The 18,486-nt window shown below is 58.6% G+C and overlaps 1 protein-coding gene across 2 annotated transcripts in view; it reads left to right on the top strand.

The window, feature by feature from the left end:
• Positions 1-6,386: 6,386 nt before the first annotated feature.
• The window catches only part of PKP1 (plakophilin 1), a 41,524-nt gene continuing 29,424 nt past the window's right edge, over positions 6,387-18,486 (top strand). Inside the window, exons 1-2 of one of the 2 annotated variants that reach the window (XM_082674796.1) lie at positions 6,387-6,670; positions 15,564-15,670. In XM_082674796.1, the coding sequence (XP_082530922.1) occupies positions 6,469-6,670; positions 15,564-15,670 (309 nt within the window). In that variant the 5' untranslated portion in view covers positions 6,387-6,468. Of the gene's footprint in view, positions 6,671-12,251; positions 12,337-15,563; positions 15,671-18,486 lie in introns of those variants that run through there. The other variant, XM_082674795.1, reaches the window with a different exon arrangement.

The following is an 18,486-nucleotide window of genomic DNA, read 5'->3' as shown; positions in this document are numbered from 1 at the left end:
GCAGTATACCAGGCACCAGGCTAGACGTTTGATAAATATTTTATACATATTTATGGTCACAAGAAGCCTGTGAGGTAGGTGTGACTAAGCTCATGTTACAAAGGAGGAAACTGAGGCACAGAGAAGTCAAGTGGCTTGTTCAAGGTCACACAGCTAGCGGTGGCCCCCAAAGCCCCTGCTCTTGTTTCCCAGCTGCCTCCTGGGAAGGCCCTGGAGTCTGCGCTCCAGTGGCTTCCGGTCCTGCATAGCCATGTGCCTCCCCGCCCCCGCCCCCCAATCCTGAGGCTGGGGCTCCGCCCGAGCCCAAGTCCTATCGCAGGTTTGCAAAACATCACTGCTGGCCAGGGGGCAGGGCAGCTGGAAAGGCAGGTGCTGCGTTTGCCAGCGTGGGGAGCACAGAACTGGAATTTTGGGTTGGCAGAGGCGCGGGGCCCAAGCAGATCTAGTGCTGACAGCAGCCAGTTGGGCCGGGCTGGACCACAGCTGGGTTATTCATCACCTTCCCAGCCCCCCGGGCCGCCGCCCCACCCACCGCACCCAGGGAGACCAGAACTGCAGCTCTGAAAGGTTCTGAGCTTTGGGAGATGGAGCGCACACCCTGGCCTTGCCCCTTGGCCCCCCGGCCCAGCCGCCTAGGACTCACCCAGGCTCCCCCTGCTCTCCAGGCCTCGGCACCCAGTCTTCTGCTTGTTCTCCCTCCACTGCCGGCCCTGCCCCCTCATCTGGGCTGAGCGCAGCAGGGGCGGATGAACGGGCACAGGCGCCCCTCTTGTCCCAGCCTCGGGCACGGGGGGCCCGGTCACGTGCTCTCATCGTCCAATCAAGGTCCTTGCGACGGGCTTGGGGCGTGGCCCCTGCGGTTCCCACCCCTCCGTTCTCCGTATCCCCAGGGGGGGCCGGGAGCCTCTCTGCGGCCCCTCTGGACCCTCCGGAGAAAATGACCCTGGGCGACAGGGCTGCGGGCACCCACACCTAGGGTGGCGTGAGTTAACACCAGGAGTCAGATCCAGGGTCTGTCCATTCCTACCCTGTTCCCCTGAGGGCAGCGAGGGTCCAGGATTCTGCGAGAGGTCAGCACAAAGTCCATTCGTTCAGATACTTGGGAAGATGACTTCCCAGATTGGTTTCTCCCAGGATGACCAGGCCAGGGCAGGCGGGGAGGGAATTCTGACTTCCTGATGCGGGTCTCCCTCAGGAAGTGCGAGGAGGCGTGGGAGGGTGGGCTGGGGCCGCGGGTGCAGCCCCGGGGTATCCCTGACAGCAGGTGGTGAGACAAAGGTCGTGAGAGAAATCAGTGTTTAGAAAGGCAAAGGCTTGACCAGGCTGCACTCAGCGTCCATTATCCCAGAGACCTGGCTCTGGAGCAAGGGGGTGGACTCGGTTGGACCCAGTAAGCATTTATTGAGCGCGCAGTGTGTACCAGCGGTGTGGACGGTGGGGAAGGAGAAACGAGCAGCACACAGCCCCTGCCTCAGGCTAAGAAGGTGACGGGGACTGTAACACAGGTACAGCACCTGCTACAAAGTGTCCCAGGAGAGGGCACTGAATTCATTCACTGTCGGGGAATTCCTCAGCAGGGATAAACCGGGTTGATGAGCTGACGGGTGGCAGGAGGCAGGGCTGGGGGGTCTTGTCCCCCTCATTTCAGGCCTCTCAATCCTCTTAGAATAAGATTCAAACCCCGGACAGAGGTCTAGAGGGTCTGGCACGACGCTGTGCTGGTGGCCACTGTATTCACACGTGGAAGTATCTGAAATGTGGCTGGTGTGTCTGAGGAGCTGACATTTTAAAATTTATTTTAAAAAAATTTTAAATTGAAGTACAGTTAATTTATAATGTGTTTCAGGTGTTCAGCAAAGTGATTCAGTTACATATATATATTCTTTTCAGATTCTTTTTCCTTATAGGTTATCACAAGATACTGAGTAGAGTTCCCTGTGCTAGACAGCAGGTCCTCATTGTTTATCTCTTTTATGTATAGTGGTTTGTATCTGCTAATCCCACACTCCTAGTTTATCCTGCCCACCCCTCTTACTTCATTTAGCTGTAACTGGTTCGATCAGCACAGACACAGAACATTGCCATCCTCACCCAGAGCTGCGCAGGACAGCGCACCCTGCCCGCCTGTGTCCACCTGTGCGCACCTTCTCCTCCCCACACCGAGGCCGCGCTGGTCTGTGGGCCCCGAGGACGTGCCAGGCTCATGGCCTTTACCCCATGGTTCCCTCTGCCTGTGGCACCTTCCCCCACTGCTGAGATGGGTGGCCCGCGCGCCCCTCTCTGACCCCTCCCTGACCACCGCTCAGAGGGTGAATGAGAGCGGACCCGGCCATCCATCACAGTTTTGTCCGTGGGGACTGGCCTGCCGCGTAGCCGTTTGGCACTCGGGACAGACTTACGAGACAGCCTGAGTGAGCCGCACGCAGAGGAACGTATGTGCAAAGGCGCCGGGGAGGCATCGGCGCCGGGCGAGCCAGGCAGGGCTGGCAGGAAACAAAATGAGAAGGGAGGCTAGTGGGGGGGGAGGGGCAGCGGGGTCCCCCAGGGAAGGCGCTACAGCTCCTGACTTGGGCTGCCACCGGGGATCCCACTAGCTGACCGGGGACTCAGCTGGAAGAGACCAGGCAGCCGGAAAGCCCAAAGCTACCCGGGACAGGGAGGGGGCAGGTGAGGAAGGACTGGGCTTCGCAAGGGGTCCACCCAGGAAGCTACCGCTTCCAGCTCCGTTTGGGGTTCAGGTGGAGGTGGCCCCCTCACCTGAGGGCCTGGAAACAGCAAGGAGTAGCTTCAACCCTTAGAAGCAGCAGGAGCCCCAGAGGCATCGTCTCAGCCTCCACCTGAGCCAGCGTTCCTACCTGGCCCAGCGGTGCCTCCCTCCCCTCTAGGAGGTGAGCTGGATAAAGACGGGAACTTTGTCTCTTTCGGCCTCATGTCCTAGCACGGGCCCTGCCTCGTGGGAGGTCCTCACGAAGTACTCATTGAATGAACGAATCCATATTCCCCCTCTCAGAGAGCCCTGAGTGTTGAGAGTGGAATCTGGGTCCCAGGCAGTCTGCAGGGCAGGCAGCAGAGGATAAGACCCCCATCCACACTCATCATCCCAGTGTCTTTGAAGGTGAAATTGACTCATCTTGTTTCCGAATCAAGTCAAAATTAACTTCTTCCAAGATGCTTTCCCTAGACGACCCCACACCCTCTAAACTCAAATCCACCCACACCCACTCGGGTGTTTTCACCATCTAAAGACATGCCATTCAGAGCGCGCTCATCTCCGGGGCCTCTGTGACCTCTGTTCCTCACTTGGGGACTGTGACCCTCTCCTCTGGCCTGTTTCAGGGGCAGGGCCCCTAAGGGGCGGGGCTTGGGCAGGCAGGAGAGAGAGGTGACAGGAAAAGCTGTGGCCCAGACCCATCTTCCCAGCCAGAACAAACCTCCCTGTGGCCCCAGACCTGTGGCTTGAGTCACCTTCCTTTCTTTCTCCCAGGTCGGGGGTCAGACTTGGTTCAGATCCCGGCTGCACCACTGACTTCCTGTTTCTGAGTGTGTTTTCTCATCTGCAAAACAATACCTCCTGGGTGGTTACTGGGAGATAAAATAGTGTCTGCAGAGTGGACGGACTGGTGGTGCCGGCCCTCCCTCCATCCACGTCCACATCCAGACTTTGCTTCACCTTGTTATTGGGGTAGGAGAGGCAAAGTCCAGAAGACCTGATTCAAGATTCTCCTGCTCTAAACACCCCCATAACTGACAGCTGAATTAGAGAGTGTTTGGGCTACGGTGGACTTGGGGAGCTATCAAATCTACCTCCTTGCTTTACAGATTTGGTGGGGAGGATGGAGGAGGGCATCCTCCTCCATCCACCTGTCCAGCATCATGAATCGAGTTAGGGATACCGCTGGAACTGGATCCCAGGTGGCCTGGCTTTCGTGCCTTGTGATGGAAACAGATGCTGTTAAAAGGTTGGTCCATGGAAGGCTTTTAGCCACTGCTCGTCACAGGGGAACCTCAAGGAGGTAGCCTGGCACCGTCACCGAGTGCCCAGGTGCTGGATCCAGGCTGCCTGTGCCGCTTACCAGCCTTGTGACCTTGGTGAGCCTGTTTCCTCACCCGAAAAAGAAAGATGCGGATGCTGGTACCCACCTCATAGGATGATTGCATTCAAATGAGATGGTCTATGTGAAGGGCCCAGACTGTGCCTGATTTGTAGGAGCACAGCAAATACTTGCTGTGGCTATCAATAGATCAAAATGTTAATATCAAAATAATAGAGAAGCATCTAGAAACACTTCATATCTGGAAACCATTCTAAAGATAATCACTTTCAACCCCCAGGGGCTAAGTATGGGCTATTATAGCAATATGGGCCACTCCTGTCACCTCCCTCAGGGCCCTTCTACATCCTAAAGGTGGCAAAATTATCATTATTTAAAGATGAAATGAACATTTATTATGGCTAGCATATTAGGTTGTAGATGGGCCAAATGCATGATACAATGGACTTGTGTTTTTCTGTGCTGTCATGTATACTTTATAGGATGTTGGGCCCCTTCCGTCATCGGTGTGCACTGTACTTTAAGGCCCATTTTGTAGGACTTTTATAACGGAGGCCAGATAGCGTGGAGGGAAGCACACTGGCCCTGGAGTCACCAGGCCCGACTGAAATGTAGGTTTGCCACGTATTAACTGGTGACCACGGGCAAGCTACCGCCTCTTCGAGTCAGAAAACTGCAGAGGCTGGGCTGGATGATGTCCAAGGCTCGGTCCAGCCCTGGCAGACTATGGCTCAAAGCAGAATCTTACAATCTGAAGTGATAGTCAAGGTCTACAGGGGTTGGGCTTTGGTATCCACGACGTACTGTTGGTCACATCTCCGGTTTATTTGACTCTAAGTTCTTAGGGACATAACCCTCAATCAGAAAACTATTTCTATTGAATCCACGATGTGCTTTACGATATTCTTCTCTGCACGTGGCTCCCAGGAATGCATTACGGAGAACAGCTGGGCTCCTGCATGGAACACCCACGTCTCAGGAAGCGAGCGAGTGACCATCATGTGGTCCCTGAGACCATCCCTGGGCTTCTCAAGTCCAGCTCACAGAATTCCCCACGAGCATAGATTCTGAGGGTCCCTTCCTCTGCAGAGCAGAAGGGCAAGCTGAAAGTGAAGGGTGTGAGCTGCGAGTGCCAGCTACAAAGGACAGCAGAGGTGATGGCTGGAGGAGCCCGGAACACACAGAAGCTGACCGGACTGCACTGTCTGTTCAGCACTGGGTGTCCAGCACGGGAACCCTGAGTTGTCAAGAAATGCATAAATGTGCTCAGAGTCTTTTGCCAAAGGGGGAAAGGCAGGGGTGTGCTGCCCTTAGAAAGATTTCCATCAACATAGGTTTGAAATATTCAGTTCCTGTTACACACCAGCTTCCCTGGCGCCGGCTACCTCGGGGCCTGCGGACAAAGCTACAAGAATGAAACATCGCTACACACGCCCCAGGGAGTATGGGAGAATGCACACGACGTCCTAGGATAATAAGTCCACAGCCAGGTAGTTTTAAGGGGTAGGCTACCTCATGGTTTTTCAGTAAGGATCTGGGTAGGATTCAAATCAGACTTAATTTACCTTAAATTAGCTAGTCTTCATTTACTCGTCCGTTAAAACATATTTTTTATTGAGCCCCGAAGATGTACCAGGCACCCATTTCAGGGGCTAAGTCTGGAGTTTCAGAGACACCCACTGTTCACCTGGTGTTTCCCCTGGCATGCCCATGCCCTGGGGGGTGGGCACTACTTTGTGGTTTTCCATCTCAAGTCTCATCCTGCTGTGGGCTTCAGGCCCTCACCCCCTCCCTGCAGGTTGGACCGGGCTGTGCTCCTTGCCGTCAGCCTGGGGGCCCCCATCCACAGGGCCGGTCTCCGCAGTGACCTCTGCACGGAGGCAGATGGGCATCTGGCTGTGCAGGGGGCGCAGTCGAGAAAGACTCCTTTTTCCTAGAGAGAAGTCTCCCTCAGTCCCGAGCTGAGCACGCACTCTATCCCTGAGCGCGCAGGACCGCCGGGACAGAGGGCGGCTCCCCGGCGGAGGCCTCACCTCGGCAGGTCGCGGGGAGAGGGAAGGGGGACAAAGGAAGAGAGAGCACGGTCCAGGCTCGGGACTTGAAACCCTGCCCCCAGAGCGCCCGGCCCGCAGCTCAGCGCCCGGGGCTCCGCTGGAGCGGCCGCGGCGGGGAGGGGGCGGCGCCGGGCGGGGCGGTATATCCAGCGCGGCGAAGGGCGGGCCCGCCAGTGCTTGGGCCAGGACGCGCCGGGTGGAAGTGCCGGGAGCAGCAGCCGGGAGCTGTCACGCGCGTGGTCGTCGCTCTATGGGCACAGGGAGCCTCTGAGCACGAGAAGACCCCGCTGCCTACCCGCACGTCGCGAGCCCCGCACCTCGCACCTTGCCGCTCGCTTTCCGGGCCCGCGCCCCGCGCCGCCATGAACCACTCGCCGCTCAAGACCGCCCTGGCCTACGAATGCTTCCAGGACCAGGACAACTCGACGCTGGCCCTGCCGTCGGACCTGAAGATAAAGACCGGCACGTCGGGCCAGCAGCGCGTGCAGGAGCAGGTGATGATGACCGTCAAGCGGCAGAAGTCCAAGACTTCCCAGTCGTCCACCCCGAGCCACTCCATCCGAGGTAAAGGCCGGATGCGCGCGTGGCCGGGCGGCGGGGCGCGGGGCGCGCGCAGACCCCAGCAGCGCTCCCCTCCGCCGCCGGGTCTACTGTGCAGCCGCCGGTCGGCGGCGCGCTCACGGTGTTGGGGGGTGGGGGCGCGGTGGGAGACGCAGTCAGGGCCGTTCTCGGGGCCCAGGGCTTTCTCTTCCCCGGCCTGCTCCGGGGAACTGTCTCCGCGTCCTGTCTTACCCGGTCGCCCGGGGTCGTGCGCCTCCCTCACCCCGCCCCATCTTGCCCGGACTTAGCTGCGGGATCTCAGTGGCTGGGGGGGTCTGGGGGGAGGGCGGTGCGTGGCTGCCCGACGGGCAGGGAGTCACGGAGACCCGAGTGGAGGCCCAGGAGGGGCGGGCGGCCGGGGAGGTGGCGCAGGGAGCAGACAAGCCCTTGTGACTGCGCGGCGTGGTAGCGGGAGCCTCGCACCTGGAAGAGGCGTGTGTGGTTCCAAGGTCGCCCCGGGCCAGTGCGGACCCTGGGGACTGAGGCCGGGAAGGGGACCAGGATGCCCTCTTTCCCGTGGCTGAGAGAAACCCACTTTCCTACGGGATTCGCCCTGACCCACTCAGCTTGCCTAGAAACAAGTGTCTTAGGGGCAACTAGGGAATTCGGTGGCCAAGGTTGGGAATGCCCCGCCCTCGACCCCCCGCCTTGCTGGGCCCTCGTGGTGGGCACTTGTCCATCTAGGTGCCGGCCTGGCCAGCCCTCTCCCCTCCACGGTAAGCTCCCCCACCTGGGGGCGGCCAGGAGAAAGGGGTAGGACCCCTGAAACGCAAGGAGGAAGGTATGATACCTGACAGGGCCCTTTGCGGAGGATTTTTAGACCAAATGCTTTCATACAAACAATTCCCAGTGAGAATTACACACGGATCAGGGTACCTTCTGTTTACTTATTTAAATGCTAATAAAGACCTGCAGACTGCAAACAGTACGGGTCATCCAAGATTTACTTATTGAAAAAAAGAGATACATTGATCAAGTCAGGAGTTCATGAGAGAGCGGGGAGAAGGTAGTAAAGAGGGGGGGACAAAGGAGATGAATCCTCACCGATTCTCCCACACACGCGTGCGTACGTGCGCGTGCACACACACACACCAGCTCACGATTTCAACCTCTGTGCCCCCGCCCAAGTGGTCCCCGTGTAGAGCTGAGGGGGAGAAAGTGGCTGGCGGAGGACTCCCCTGCACCCCAAACCCAAAGGTCTGTGCGGCTGTGCCCCCTACTCCTCTCCTCCCAGACCCCCACTCGAGGTCACAGCCTCCAGAGCGCCTGCCCCCTTCCCTTTTGTTTGGTAGCTGCTTCCAGCCTTATTTGGAAGTAGGTTTGGGAAACAAAGTGCCCTTCCTGGCCACAGCCCAGTCGCAGCTCAAGCCAACCTCCTCTCTCCCTTGCTGCAGACTCACCTGTCCCCGTCCTGCTCCCACTCCGTCCCTGGCCTGAGCTGGAGGCTCGCAGCTCCAGAAAAGTCTCAGACCAGCCCCGGTGCCCCAGACACCCCCTCTGATCCCCCCATGGGGCGCTGGCTGGGCACTGTGCCCCTGGCCTCTCTCTTTGTGGGTGACACATCCATCCCTCTTCTCTCCACTTCTCCATCCCAAGGTCCTCCGGGGGCGTCAGCAGGCAGGGGCGGACTCTGATGGCTAGTGCGTCCCTCTCTGAGGGCTGACCCTGGAGGCATGTCCCCTCTACCCCTGGCTCTGACCAGTTTCCCCAGCGGCACTGTAGCTGGGAGAGGCCATCAGGCCACCTGCAGCTGGCGTTTCTGGTTTATCCGGCTTTGTCTCTTCGCCAGCACCGCCCAGGCGTCCCCCGTTTGCTCTGTGACTGCCTCTCCCCGCTTTGGTCCTTCTCTGTCCTGTTGGTTTCACTCCATGTGTCTGCTCTGGTCCCCGGAGGGGTGATTGGCGGCTGTGAAAGGACCACGCCCCAGGCCATCCCCCTCGCCCCCTGCACAGACTCGAATTCTCTTTCAGTTGCCCGAGACAGAAGAGCAGGTTTCTCTGGGGTCTTTGATTCTCCCGGGCCCCCGCCCTGAAGAAGGCCAGGTGCGCCCCACTGACCGCAGAGGAGCTGCCTCTCCCTGTAGCACTGTAGGACAGTCAGGGGTCAGCCACCCACGATCCTGGCAGTAGGAGTGTCTTTTGTCCGGAGCCAGCCCGTAGGGCTGCCTTCCATCCTGTCAGGGAGGGGCCTTGAGCCGCCGAGGGCTGGGTGTGGGACCGCGTGGGAGAAGCCTGGCGTGAACGCCCGTCTCTGCCGTGCCCTCCCCAAACACGGGCCCAGACACACGGCCCACCCTGTTGGGCAGTCCCCGGTTAGGGAGGGGTTCTCTGGGGCCTGGAGGCCCTGCAGGAGGAGGCTGCTCGGGACCCGCCCACCCATCTTCTCCTGAATGGGGCCTCTGAGCACTGCTGCCCACGCTTCCCGAGGGTCCCCGTGGGCAGCGGGAGGAACCCGGGGACGTGGCTGCCCAGCCGGAGATCAGGGCTGGGAAACATGACCTCCTTGCGGCGGGCGGGGAGCCGCTGCGGGGTGGACCGTGGGGAGAGGGACTGGTGCGCTGTCGTCTGGCCCGAGCGGAGACACTGCCATTTTCATGCCCTTAATGCTCCGCTTGGAATCTCTTCCTAAAGCTGAACCCAAATCTCCTCTGATCCAGGTCCGAAGCCGCCGCTGCCACACACACACACGCGCACACACTCACACGCGCGCACACACACTCACACTCACACATACATACACATGCACACACATACACACTCACACAGACACGCGCGCGCGCACACACACGCACACATACACTCACACACATACACTCTCTCACACACACGCGCGCACACACACTCACACATACATACACACACACACACATACACTCACACACACACACACACACACACACACAGCTCGGTGGAACCAGCTGCCTTCCACACAGCATTTCAGGGAGTCCTAACCCACGTGCCCTGCGCACTGCCCCGGGAGCCATCGTCAGCCTTGGGCCTGAAGGTTCTGTCTCCATTCTTCTCAGAAGCACCATTTCCCACCTGTGATGGTCAGAGGTGGGGGTGGGGTGCGCTGGGCAGGTGTCCTGCTCCCCAGGGCCCTCCTGGGGGCAGGCTTGTGCCCAGGGGAGCCAAGACCCTGTCTTAGGGCCCCGCTGGCCGGCTCCCTGGATTCATGGGGGGCTGTGTCTCGGCGTGACCCTCCACCCGGGGAGGTTCTGCTGTCTCTACTGTCCTGGAAGGTGTCCTGCCCTGACCACAGGCTGGGCACAGGTGTCTCTTCTGGGGTTATTTCCTCAGGACCAAAGCTGAGACGAGAGGAGGTACGTGGTGTCTGTGCTTAGGCCTGCCCCAGCAGGGAAACATCTTAGTTAAACTTCAAGCAGACCAGTTCTCATTTCTTCACAATGCCTCCTCTAGGAGCTGAGGGCTTAGCCAGGATTTCCACCGGCCTGTTACAACACATGCAAAAATGCCGAGTATTCCGGGGTGTTTCCCCCCCCTGCTCCTTTGCTAAGCTCATTGACAGAGATTAGAAAACAAATAAACAAAACAAAAGAAATTCCTCTCCCCACACACGGAATTGTAAATATCAATAAGCCACTTGTTCTAGGTTTGAAACTCTGGGAGCTACTTCTGCGATAGGGTGTGACCCGTAGAAGTTACGTGATGTTTGAACAAAACAAAATGGAGGACTGTTTTCCATGGAAGGTAGCCTCATGTGAGGCTCTTTGTAGGCACACGCCACGCAGGCACGCGTGTATGCACACGTATACCCACCGCTGTACACACACACACACATACGTGTCCTCACGCACACGCGCATTCACACGCGGCCCGCCTCGCGGCAGCTCGTGCAGCAGCAGGAGTCCCACTGGTGTCAGGAGGCTTGAGTTCTCTCTGATCTGTTGCCAGCTGCTGTGTGATCTCGGGCAAGTGGCTGCCCCTCTCTGGGTCTGTGCAACTGTAAGAGGTGGGGTGAGATCATCTCCAGATATTTCACTGGAAATAGATGTATAACTCACGGCCTCTGCAGACCGTTTCCCCAGACCATCTGCAGCTGCAGAAAAAGCTCCTCCCCTCAAGACACGGTCCTCACGGTTTCCTTCCAGGAAGCATCAGATCCCCAGAAACTATCCCCCAAAGCACTGTCCTTAAGCATGGTTACACGTCCGAAGAGTCTGGGAATTTCCGGCCCCCAGCGGTTCTGGTTCAGTTAGTATGGGGACAGCGCGGGCATGTGGACTGTTAAAGGCTCCCAGGCGGTTCTGAGATGCAGCAAAGTTCTGGCCCTCACCCGCCCTCACACAGAGACCCCCTGTGGGGACCACCCCGTCACAGGCACACACCTCTACACACACACAGGGACGGGCATCTAGTGTGGCAGTTGCTGGTGACGATGCTTTACCCTGGACCCCCCTCGGGGGGCTGAGCCCAGGCCCCAGCATGCTTCTGCCCTCAGTTCAGCACTTAGGCTTAGTGGTGGCCACACACAGGTCGTGAGGAGGAGAAGCAGGTTTCCAGCAGAGCTGGGTTTGAACACACCCCGGTGTGCTTTGGTGTTTCCGTTCTGTACACGTGCCCAGGAAAGGGCAGCGACTGCGCCAGCGTGTCAGGTGGGGTTGAGCTGAACTCCTCCCGTCCAGGACAGGGCGGCGTGTCCACGAGCGCCCCACTGGCCTGGGTGGAGGGCAGAACATCCCCTGCGATGTTCGAGGGGCAGGAGCCCGGCTGCGGGACAGTCCGGGGTCCCAGACATCTCCGTGCCCTCTTCCGACAGTTCTCCTTATTGTCTAACTTAAATTCCTCTTGCTGTGGGCCTCACCCTGCTGGGCACCCTGGATGGGACGGATTTAGGGGGTGAAGTAAAGGCGTTTCTGAGGCCGAGAGGCAGTGGACTTCCTTTCTGAAGCTTTCTGTGCTAAGGAGCAGATGTAAGTGCAGAAGCAGCTAGAAGAGGTAGGAACCTTGTGAGAGGCAGGTTCACAGACATCCCTCTCTGGGAGGGCCTGTGGCTAGCAGGGACGGGGGTGTGGGGAGACTGGGGTGGAGGAGAGGCGTTTCGGGCAGCCTCTGCCCCTGGGGCAGCCCTTAGGCCAGGCTGGCCGGTGTCCCGAGGGCCTTCTCCAGGTGGAGTCTGGTCCTGCGTTGGGGTGGGTGGAGAGCGCCCCCAGCAGACACACACAGAATGTACAGCACGGAGTGCGTCGAGCAGGTAGCCCGGGTGCTGACACGGCTCCCAGGGCGAGTTGGGGCGCCGGGGTGGGGGTGGGTCTTCTCCAGGAGGAGCTGGTTTTGTGCAGGGTTTGGGCTCCAGGGAGAGGCCTGCCTGAGAAGGAGAGCAGGAATGTTTCAGGCGTGGCGGGTGTGACCCATGGAATGCTTGGGGGTGGAAGGGTGAGTCATCCCTGCGAAGGTTCACCCGTCCCAGTGGGGAAGGAATCACGGGGGTCCTGACAGAGGGCTGCCCAGTGACACCGGGAGAGTCAGGCCGCCCGTGCAAGGCCACAGGGAAGGGGCTCCGGGTGCTGCCGTGTGCGGGGTGGGTTTTCTGAGATGGCTTGTCACCCGGAGCAGTGACCCACAGTGAGGCTTGCAGCGTGGGGAGCGGCCGGCCATGCTGGTCCACAGGTAAGGCAGACCTCTGCTCTCTGACCCCAGGCTCCTGTGGGAGGGCGGATGCCTCGAGGCAGACACACAGTTGGGCCACGCGGAAAGGCCCATGGGCCCTTCCAGCGACAACAGCGGGTGCAGTGCTTCCCGGGAGGTGGGGTGACTGTGGGGCAAACTGGTGCTGGGACCCCCCTCCCTTCCCACCTCCCTGAGAATATAGCCTTGGGCGTTCTGGCTCCAGCCTCTCCCCGGTTCACCGACCCGCCAGGGACCTCTTTGGGTGGGAGGGGGGCCTGGACCCCAGTCCCCTGCTGCGGTTATGGGAACACTGAGCCTCAAGGCACCAGAGCTGGGCAGGGGGACCGTACCTCACCGTACCCTGCACTGAGAGGACAGGCAGCCTGGGGCACGGGGACCAGGTGGGGGTCATCAGGAAAGACTTCCTAGAAGTGACGTCCAGTGAGGTCAAGGGGCCAGTGGAGAAGTGCAGGCCATCAGAGCTGTCCCATCACTCTCAGTGAGAAGCTCCATGTTCTTCCTGCTGAACTTGACTTTCAGAGGGTGGTACTTCCCAACCAGACCCCCCAGGGTCAGGAGAGGGAGCGCTCGCTTCTGCTGTGGGAGTAACAGTCTCACAAATGGCTCGCCTCCCGCCTGCACCCCTTCGGGTATCTGGTACACTGCAAGGTGTGACTGCAAGTGTGTGAGATGTCTGGACACCCCACCCTCGAAACCTTGGTGCAAGGGCAGCTGCCTCCCGCCGGAGCAGCAGTGCTGGCTGGTGTGATGGCAGCCACATTCTCACAAGGAGGCCAAGCCAGGCAGCTCACGATGGGAGTCAGGCATTTTGACCCCCAGTTGCAGGTGATCTTGGGGAGATGCCTTCAGGAGCTGCCTGGAAGGGCCTGGAGGCCTTGGCCCAACCAGAAGTGAGAGTTACAACCCACACCTGTCATCACCACAGTCCCCCCTGGGTCACAGGGACTGGCCTTGAAATGATAAGGTACTCCAGAGGTCATCTGCCTCCACGGCAGAGAACTCCCCGCCTGTCACACAGAGGAGAATGAGAGGGAGGCGGGCAGGTGCAGGGTGTCGGGGAGGATATGCTTCACCTGATGACCAAGAGGGCGAGTGACATCACTGCTGACAGACTCCCTCCCCAGCAGGGCGGAGGCTCTGTGGGAGCCTGCCCTCCACGGAGCCTCCTGGAGACGCCTCTCCCATAACTCTGTGTCTGTCACCACCCCAGATTTTTCATCCAAAGCAGCTGGCTGACCCACGCTTGCCCTTGGGTGAGAAATCCCTTGCCCAGGTGAACCCTGCCTTGGCCTGCCCTGGAAGGGGTGTCAGGAGGGGAGATAGACGGGACGCTGGCTGTCGGCCACCGGGGTTCCTGGCTGCAGCCCCTTTTCTCGGTGAGAGCGAGTTCTGGGCGTCCACGCCCATGAGATTGCCTCCAGACTCCTCCTGACAAAGGCAGCTTTTCCAGAGCTTCTGGAGAAAGGAAGAGGCATGAGCTGCCTGCATTCAGCAGGGAGCTTGGAGCAATTCAGAGCCTCAGGGGCGTCCCTTCTGGAGCCAGGCCTGGGCCTGGGGCTTTCTGGGGTGGGGACACCTCTGGGGGACCCTGAGGCAGGCAGCAAAGGAGGTGATGATGTAGACTTTGATGCCCAAACTTCTTCCTTGCTGAGCCCTGTCTCTAGAGAAGAGAGGTCAGGCTTCTCTGAATGCCCAGACACAAGTCACTGTAATCACACAACCACGGGACGTTGAGGTCCAGAGAGGCCAAACCCCTCTTTCTGTAGAAGAGGAAGCCAAGGCCGAGAGAAGGCAAGTGCTTTGCCCAAATGCCGGAGCCAGGACCAATTCCAGCACCGCTAGGCGCCCAGGACAGGGGGTCTGTGCCACAGCCGGCAGCCCCAGTGGCCAGTTGATCCTCCGTGATGGGGAGCATGGAGAATCAGGGACACTGCCCCTCCTGTGAGCTGTTGGGGGTCACCTGGCTCTGGACAGAGGAGGTGGCACCAGGCAGGGACATCTGCCACAACCCAAAGCTGCCCCTCTGCTCTGTCTTCTCCCCCCAGCTCAGACGCTCCAGCGCTCACCCCCAAAGGCTTGGGAGTCTGAGGGAGCACAGCCGATGGGGAGGGGTGAATTGAGCCAGGTGGGATCCCGGCCGGACCCTTCCCCTGATGCTGGGTCAACCCCCTCTCCCTGGATCGACTTTCCCCAGGGGCCATCGCTTAGTACGAGTGTAGGACCACCCTTGCTCCGGACGCCCAGGCCATGGGGCCATGGTTCCTAGTCTAGGAAATGGGGCACCAGGCAGGATGTGACCTGGGGTACGGACGGCAGGACAGCCTCTTGGGCGGGGCCCGGCTGCAGGTTTTGAACGTGGGTTTACAGACGGCTGCGATTCAGTGGCTGTGGCCGAGGAAGGAAGGCAGACTCGGCACGGGACACGGTGTGAGCAAAGCCGCAGGCAGGTCACTGTCAGCCTCGCTTCAAGGGCAGCAGGACAGCGGGAAGAATTGGGCTGTCCTTTCGGGTTCCCCAGCCATCCGGTGAAGGAGCCTAGCGTCCAGGCTGCCTTCTGAAATCCAGAGCCCCTTTACCCTTAATAAGAGTAATGGCACTCTGTCCTCCCCGGAGCCTGTCATCTGTGGGCCCCCAAGCGCTCGGAAGACAGTTCATTAATCCTCACCGGGCCTTTGAGGTTGGTGGCCGCTCCCCCTGCAGCAGCTGGGGCACCTGGGAGATGCAGGAGGGGGCGGAAAGCTGGGCTCGGGGACCAGAGTCCCGCGTGGCGTCGGCCCCGGACCCTGCGGAGCTGCCCTGCGGCCCTGAGGCTCTGGAGCTGCCATGTGGAGCTCCGGGCTGTCGTCCATGAGTGGGAAGGCCATCGTTGTGGAACTCGGAGTTGTAATTCCCTGGACCGGGATGACGGGGGCCTGAAGCCCTCCAGGCCAACTCCTGACCTGTAGGTGTCTGCCCACCCCTGGCCACAGGGGTAGACCCCCAGGAAGGGGTCGGCCGAGGCCCTCGGAGCTGACCCTGCAGCCATCTGGCTGTGGAGGGCCGGGTGGAGAGAGGGAGAAGGTGAGCAGACGGCTGCTTCCCCGTTCTCCTCCTCCAAGGCCTCGGCCCTGGTCTCCGAGGGCCGCAGGGCACCAGATGCGGAGGGGACGCCGTGGGCAGGAGGGCTGTGGGGAGCGAATGGCCTAACCCTTGCCCCTGTCCTCAAGGTTCCATGTATGACGGCCTGGCCGACAATTACAACAGCTGCGGGACCACCGGCCGAAGCAGCTACTACTCGAAGTTCCAGGCGGGGAACGGCGCGTGGGGCTATCCGGTAAGGAGCGGCTTCCCGCAGGGCGTGGGCTCAGGCTTCATGGAGGAGAAGGCGTGTCCCGGTCGCCGAGACAGCGGTGCAGGGTGGGACGGGTCCCCGAGGGGAGGCCCCCCAGCTCTGACTGGGTCCGTTTGCTTGGCCATCATTTCACACGTGGCTCTCACTGCAGCCTCCTGTCTGACTGGATATTTCTGAATGTCTCAGATGAGAACATTTTAGAAAGCATAAAGAAAACATCGTATTCAAAAGAAAAGTCCATTTCCCAATATATCTGATTTGATCATAGATTTGAAAGATGTTTGAATTCTCATGGTCCAGTCATGTATAGGTTAGATGTTTCTAGAAAAATCCCGAAGGAACCCTCTCCTCAGTGTGTGCTGATGACCAAGGATGTGTGCCCGGGGGGAATGTGGCTTGAGTTTGTAAGTTGGACAAACCCGCGTTCAGATTCTAGCTGTGTTACTTACTGCTCAGCATGTGACCTTGGGCAAGATACAGAGTCTACCTCTGGGGATTGTTGTCAGGACTAAACGAAATAATGTGCATTAAAAAAAAACCTGATTGGGCTTCCCTGGTGGCGCAGTGGTTGAGAGTCCGCCTGCCGATGCAGGGGACACGGGTTCGTGCCCCGGTCCGGGAAGATCCCACATGCCGTGGAGCGGCTGGGCCCGTGAGCCATGGCCGCTGAGCCTGCGCGTCCAGAGCCTGTGCTCCGCAGCCGGAGAGCCCACAACAGTGAGAGGCCCGCGTACCGCAAAACAAAAGAAAAAAAAAAACCAACCTGATTATAATCATTCTTAAGAATTTTTTTTTTAAATTAGCATGAGTAGACATTATCCTAGATCCTTTAATCCTGGCCCTGTCACTGTCTTTCTGTGTGATCTCATCCCGCTATGCCCGTCCGCCCATTACTGAACAAATATTTCTTTAGCCCTAGCTCTCCATCAAGCACCAGGGCAGATGCCCTGTTTCAACCATACAAGCCCACGCAGGAGTTTTCTTCTGCTCCACAATCGGGGTGTCGGGCTAGGTGACACCCAGGTTTCCTCCCAGTCTGCAAATCCTGTGACTTCCCTTTCATTTTGCTAATTCCAACATTAGCCTGTATTGTTCTGGAAATCCTTCTGTGAGGCCCTTCAGGCCTGTGCAGCTGGGGATAAAGGCCGCTTCTCCGTGGGACTCTGGGCTCCGTCCGCTTGGGCCTCAGGTTTTAGCAGCTTTCGCTTTGAGTCCACATTGCTCACAGATGTCGGGGTCCCGGGCAGGAGAGAGGTGGGAGGTTTATGAGTTAGGTGTTCCTTGCCATCCACTCGATTCCTTCCTACATAAGGTCTCACTGGGGCTGATTTGGGAGGATTTGTCTTTCGTCGCAGCTTTAACTAGGTTTGCTGTGAATTTAGTTCCCTCCGTTTTTCCCTATTCTTAATGTCAGTTGATACCCTCAGCGCCGATAACTGATAAATACAGCTGACTGAGCCCAGTAGGCGGGCAGACCAGGCATAGATGTGAGTAAAGGGCTTTGACGGAGAGACTGATGACCAGGCAGAATCTGAGAAGATGACTTCGTAATGCCCGTGAAAAGGATTAGGAGAGACCCAAGGAGGGGCAGGTCCCTGGACGGGACCAGCAGTCAGATGAGTAATCGTGCTGACCGCGCAGATGTTCTGTGTCTTTACAATGTTGCGTTGCCCAATCAGAACTTGGCGCTTGGGTTCCCGCCCTGGGCCTCTGGCTGCTCTCTGACTCTGTGACTTTAGATCGAGCTCTGATTTCTCTGGGTATCAGTGTTCTCATCTGCACGTGCTTCATCTCCACTCAGGGGTTGACGTGTTACATTAACCGGGACGTGTCATCAGATGAGGGGTTGCTACATGTGGGGGTCTGTAACCAGGACCTGCAGGGAACTCGTTCTGAGGGCCTTCTTGGGAGAGCCTGTGTGCGGCTGGGTTCAGCGCTGCTTCTGGTCCATTAACTCGATCCTCACCAGCTCCCAGCTGCCCCTACACCCTCCCTGTGACTGTTTTCTGACGCCCGGTGAGAATTCCCTCCTTTCCCGAACCCCAAGGCCCAGCCCTCGTCGCTCCTTCTCTCTGCCGGCGGGATTTCAGAGTGACTCAGTCAGGAGCTGCCTGGACACGTGTTCCGGCTTGCTTAGCTCAGGAGGGGCTGTGGGACACGGGGCTTTGGTGGAGGGAGGCGGATGGGTGGAAGGATTGCTGCTGGAGCCGAGCACGTCAGCCACGATGGCGGAACCGCTAGTCAGGACTTAGGGGAAGGGGGGCAGGGGGCAAGGCAATAGGGGAGCCATGGGATTTTCCCAGGGATTGGCACAGCTGAGCCAGGGGAGTTCAGTGCCCCCCCCCCCAAGAAACGAGCTCAGAGGGCAGGGGGAGGGAACAGGGCCCACGGACCCTCCTCAGAGTAGCCTCCATCTGCCCTGGGAGGACCGCAGACAGATCGTTGCTAAGCTGGAAGAGTCCAGCTGTGCTGCCATTGCCGGAAGTGTTTCTGGAACCTCTAAAAAAATTTTTTTTATAAAATATAATTGTTGTTAGTGCCATTTTAGCGGCCATCTAAGAAAACCAGCCCCATTTGTGTGTTGTCAGGACCTGTGTTTGAGCGGAAATGATATTAAGCCCTCTGAGAGCCTCACTCCTCAGACTTGTCTTGTTTCAAATATCAGATCAACTTCAAATAACAAAGATTGGTCACCACTGACGACGTATTTTATTTAAGTATGCAAAGGATCTGTTCTAAAAATGTTTAAAAAGCAGTGGTGGTACCTTATGATGTTACCTTATATTCTAATTCAGCAA

This window comes from Grampus griseus (assembly GCF_964374135.1).
Source record: "Grampus griseus genome assembly, chromosome: 1".
In the NCBI taxonomy this organism is placed as follows: Eukaryota; Metazoa; Chordata; class Mammalia; order Artiodactyla; family Delphinidae; genus Grampus; species Grampus griseus.
This window is presented reverse-complemented; position numbering and strand designations above follow the sequence as displayed.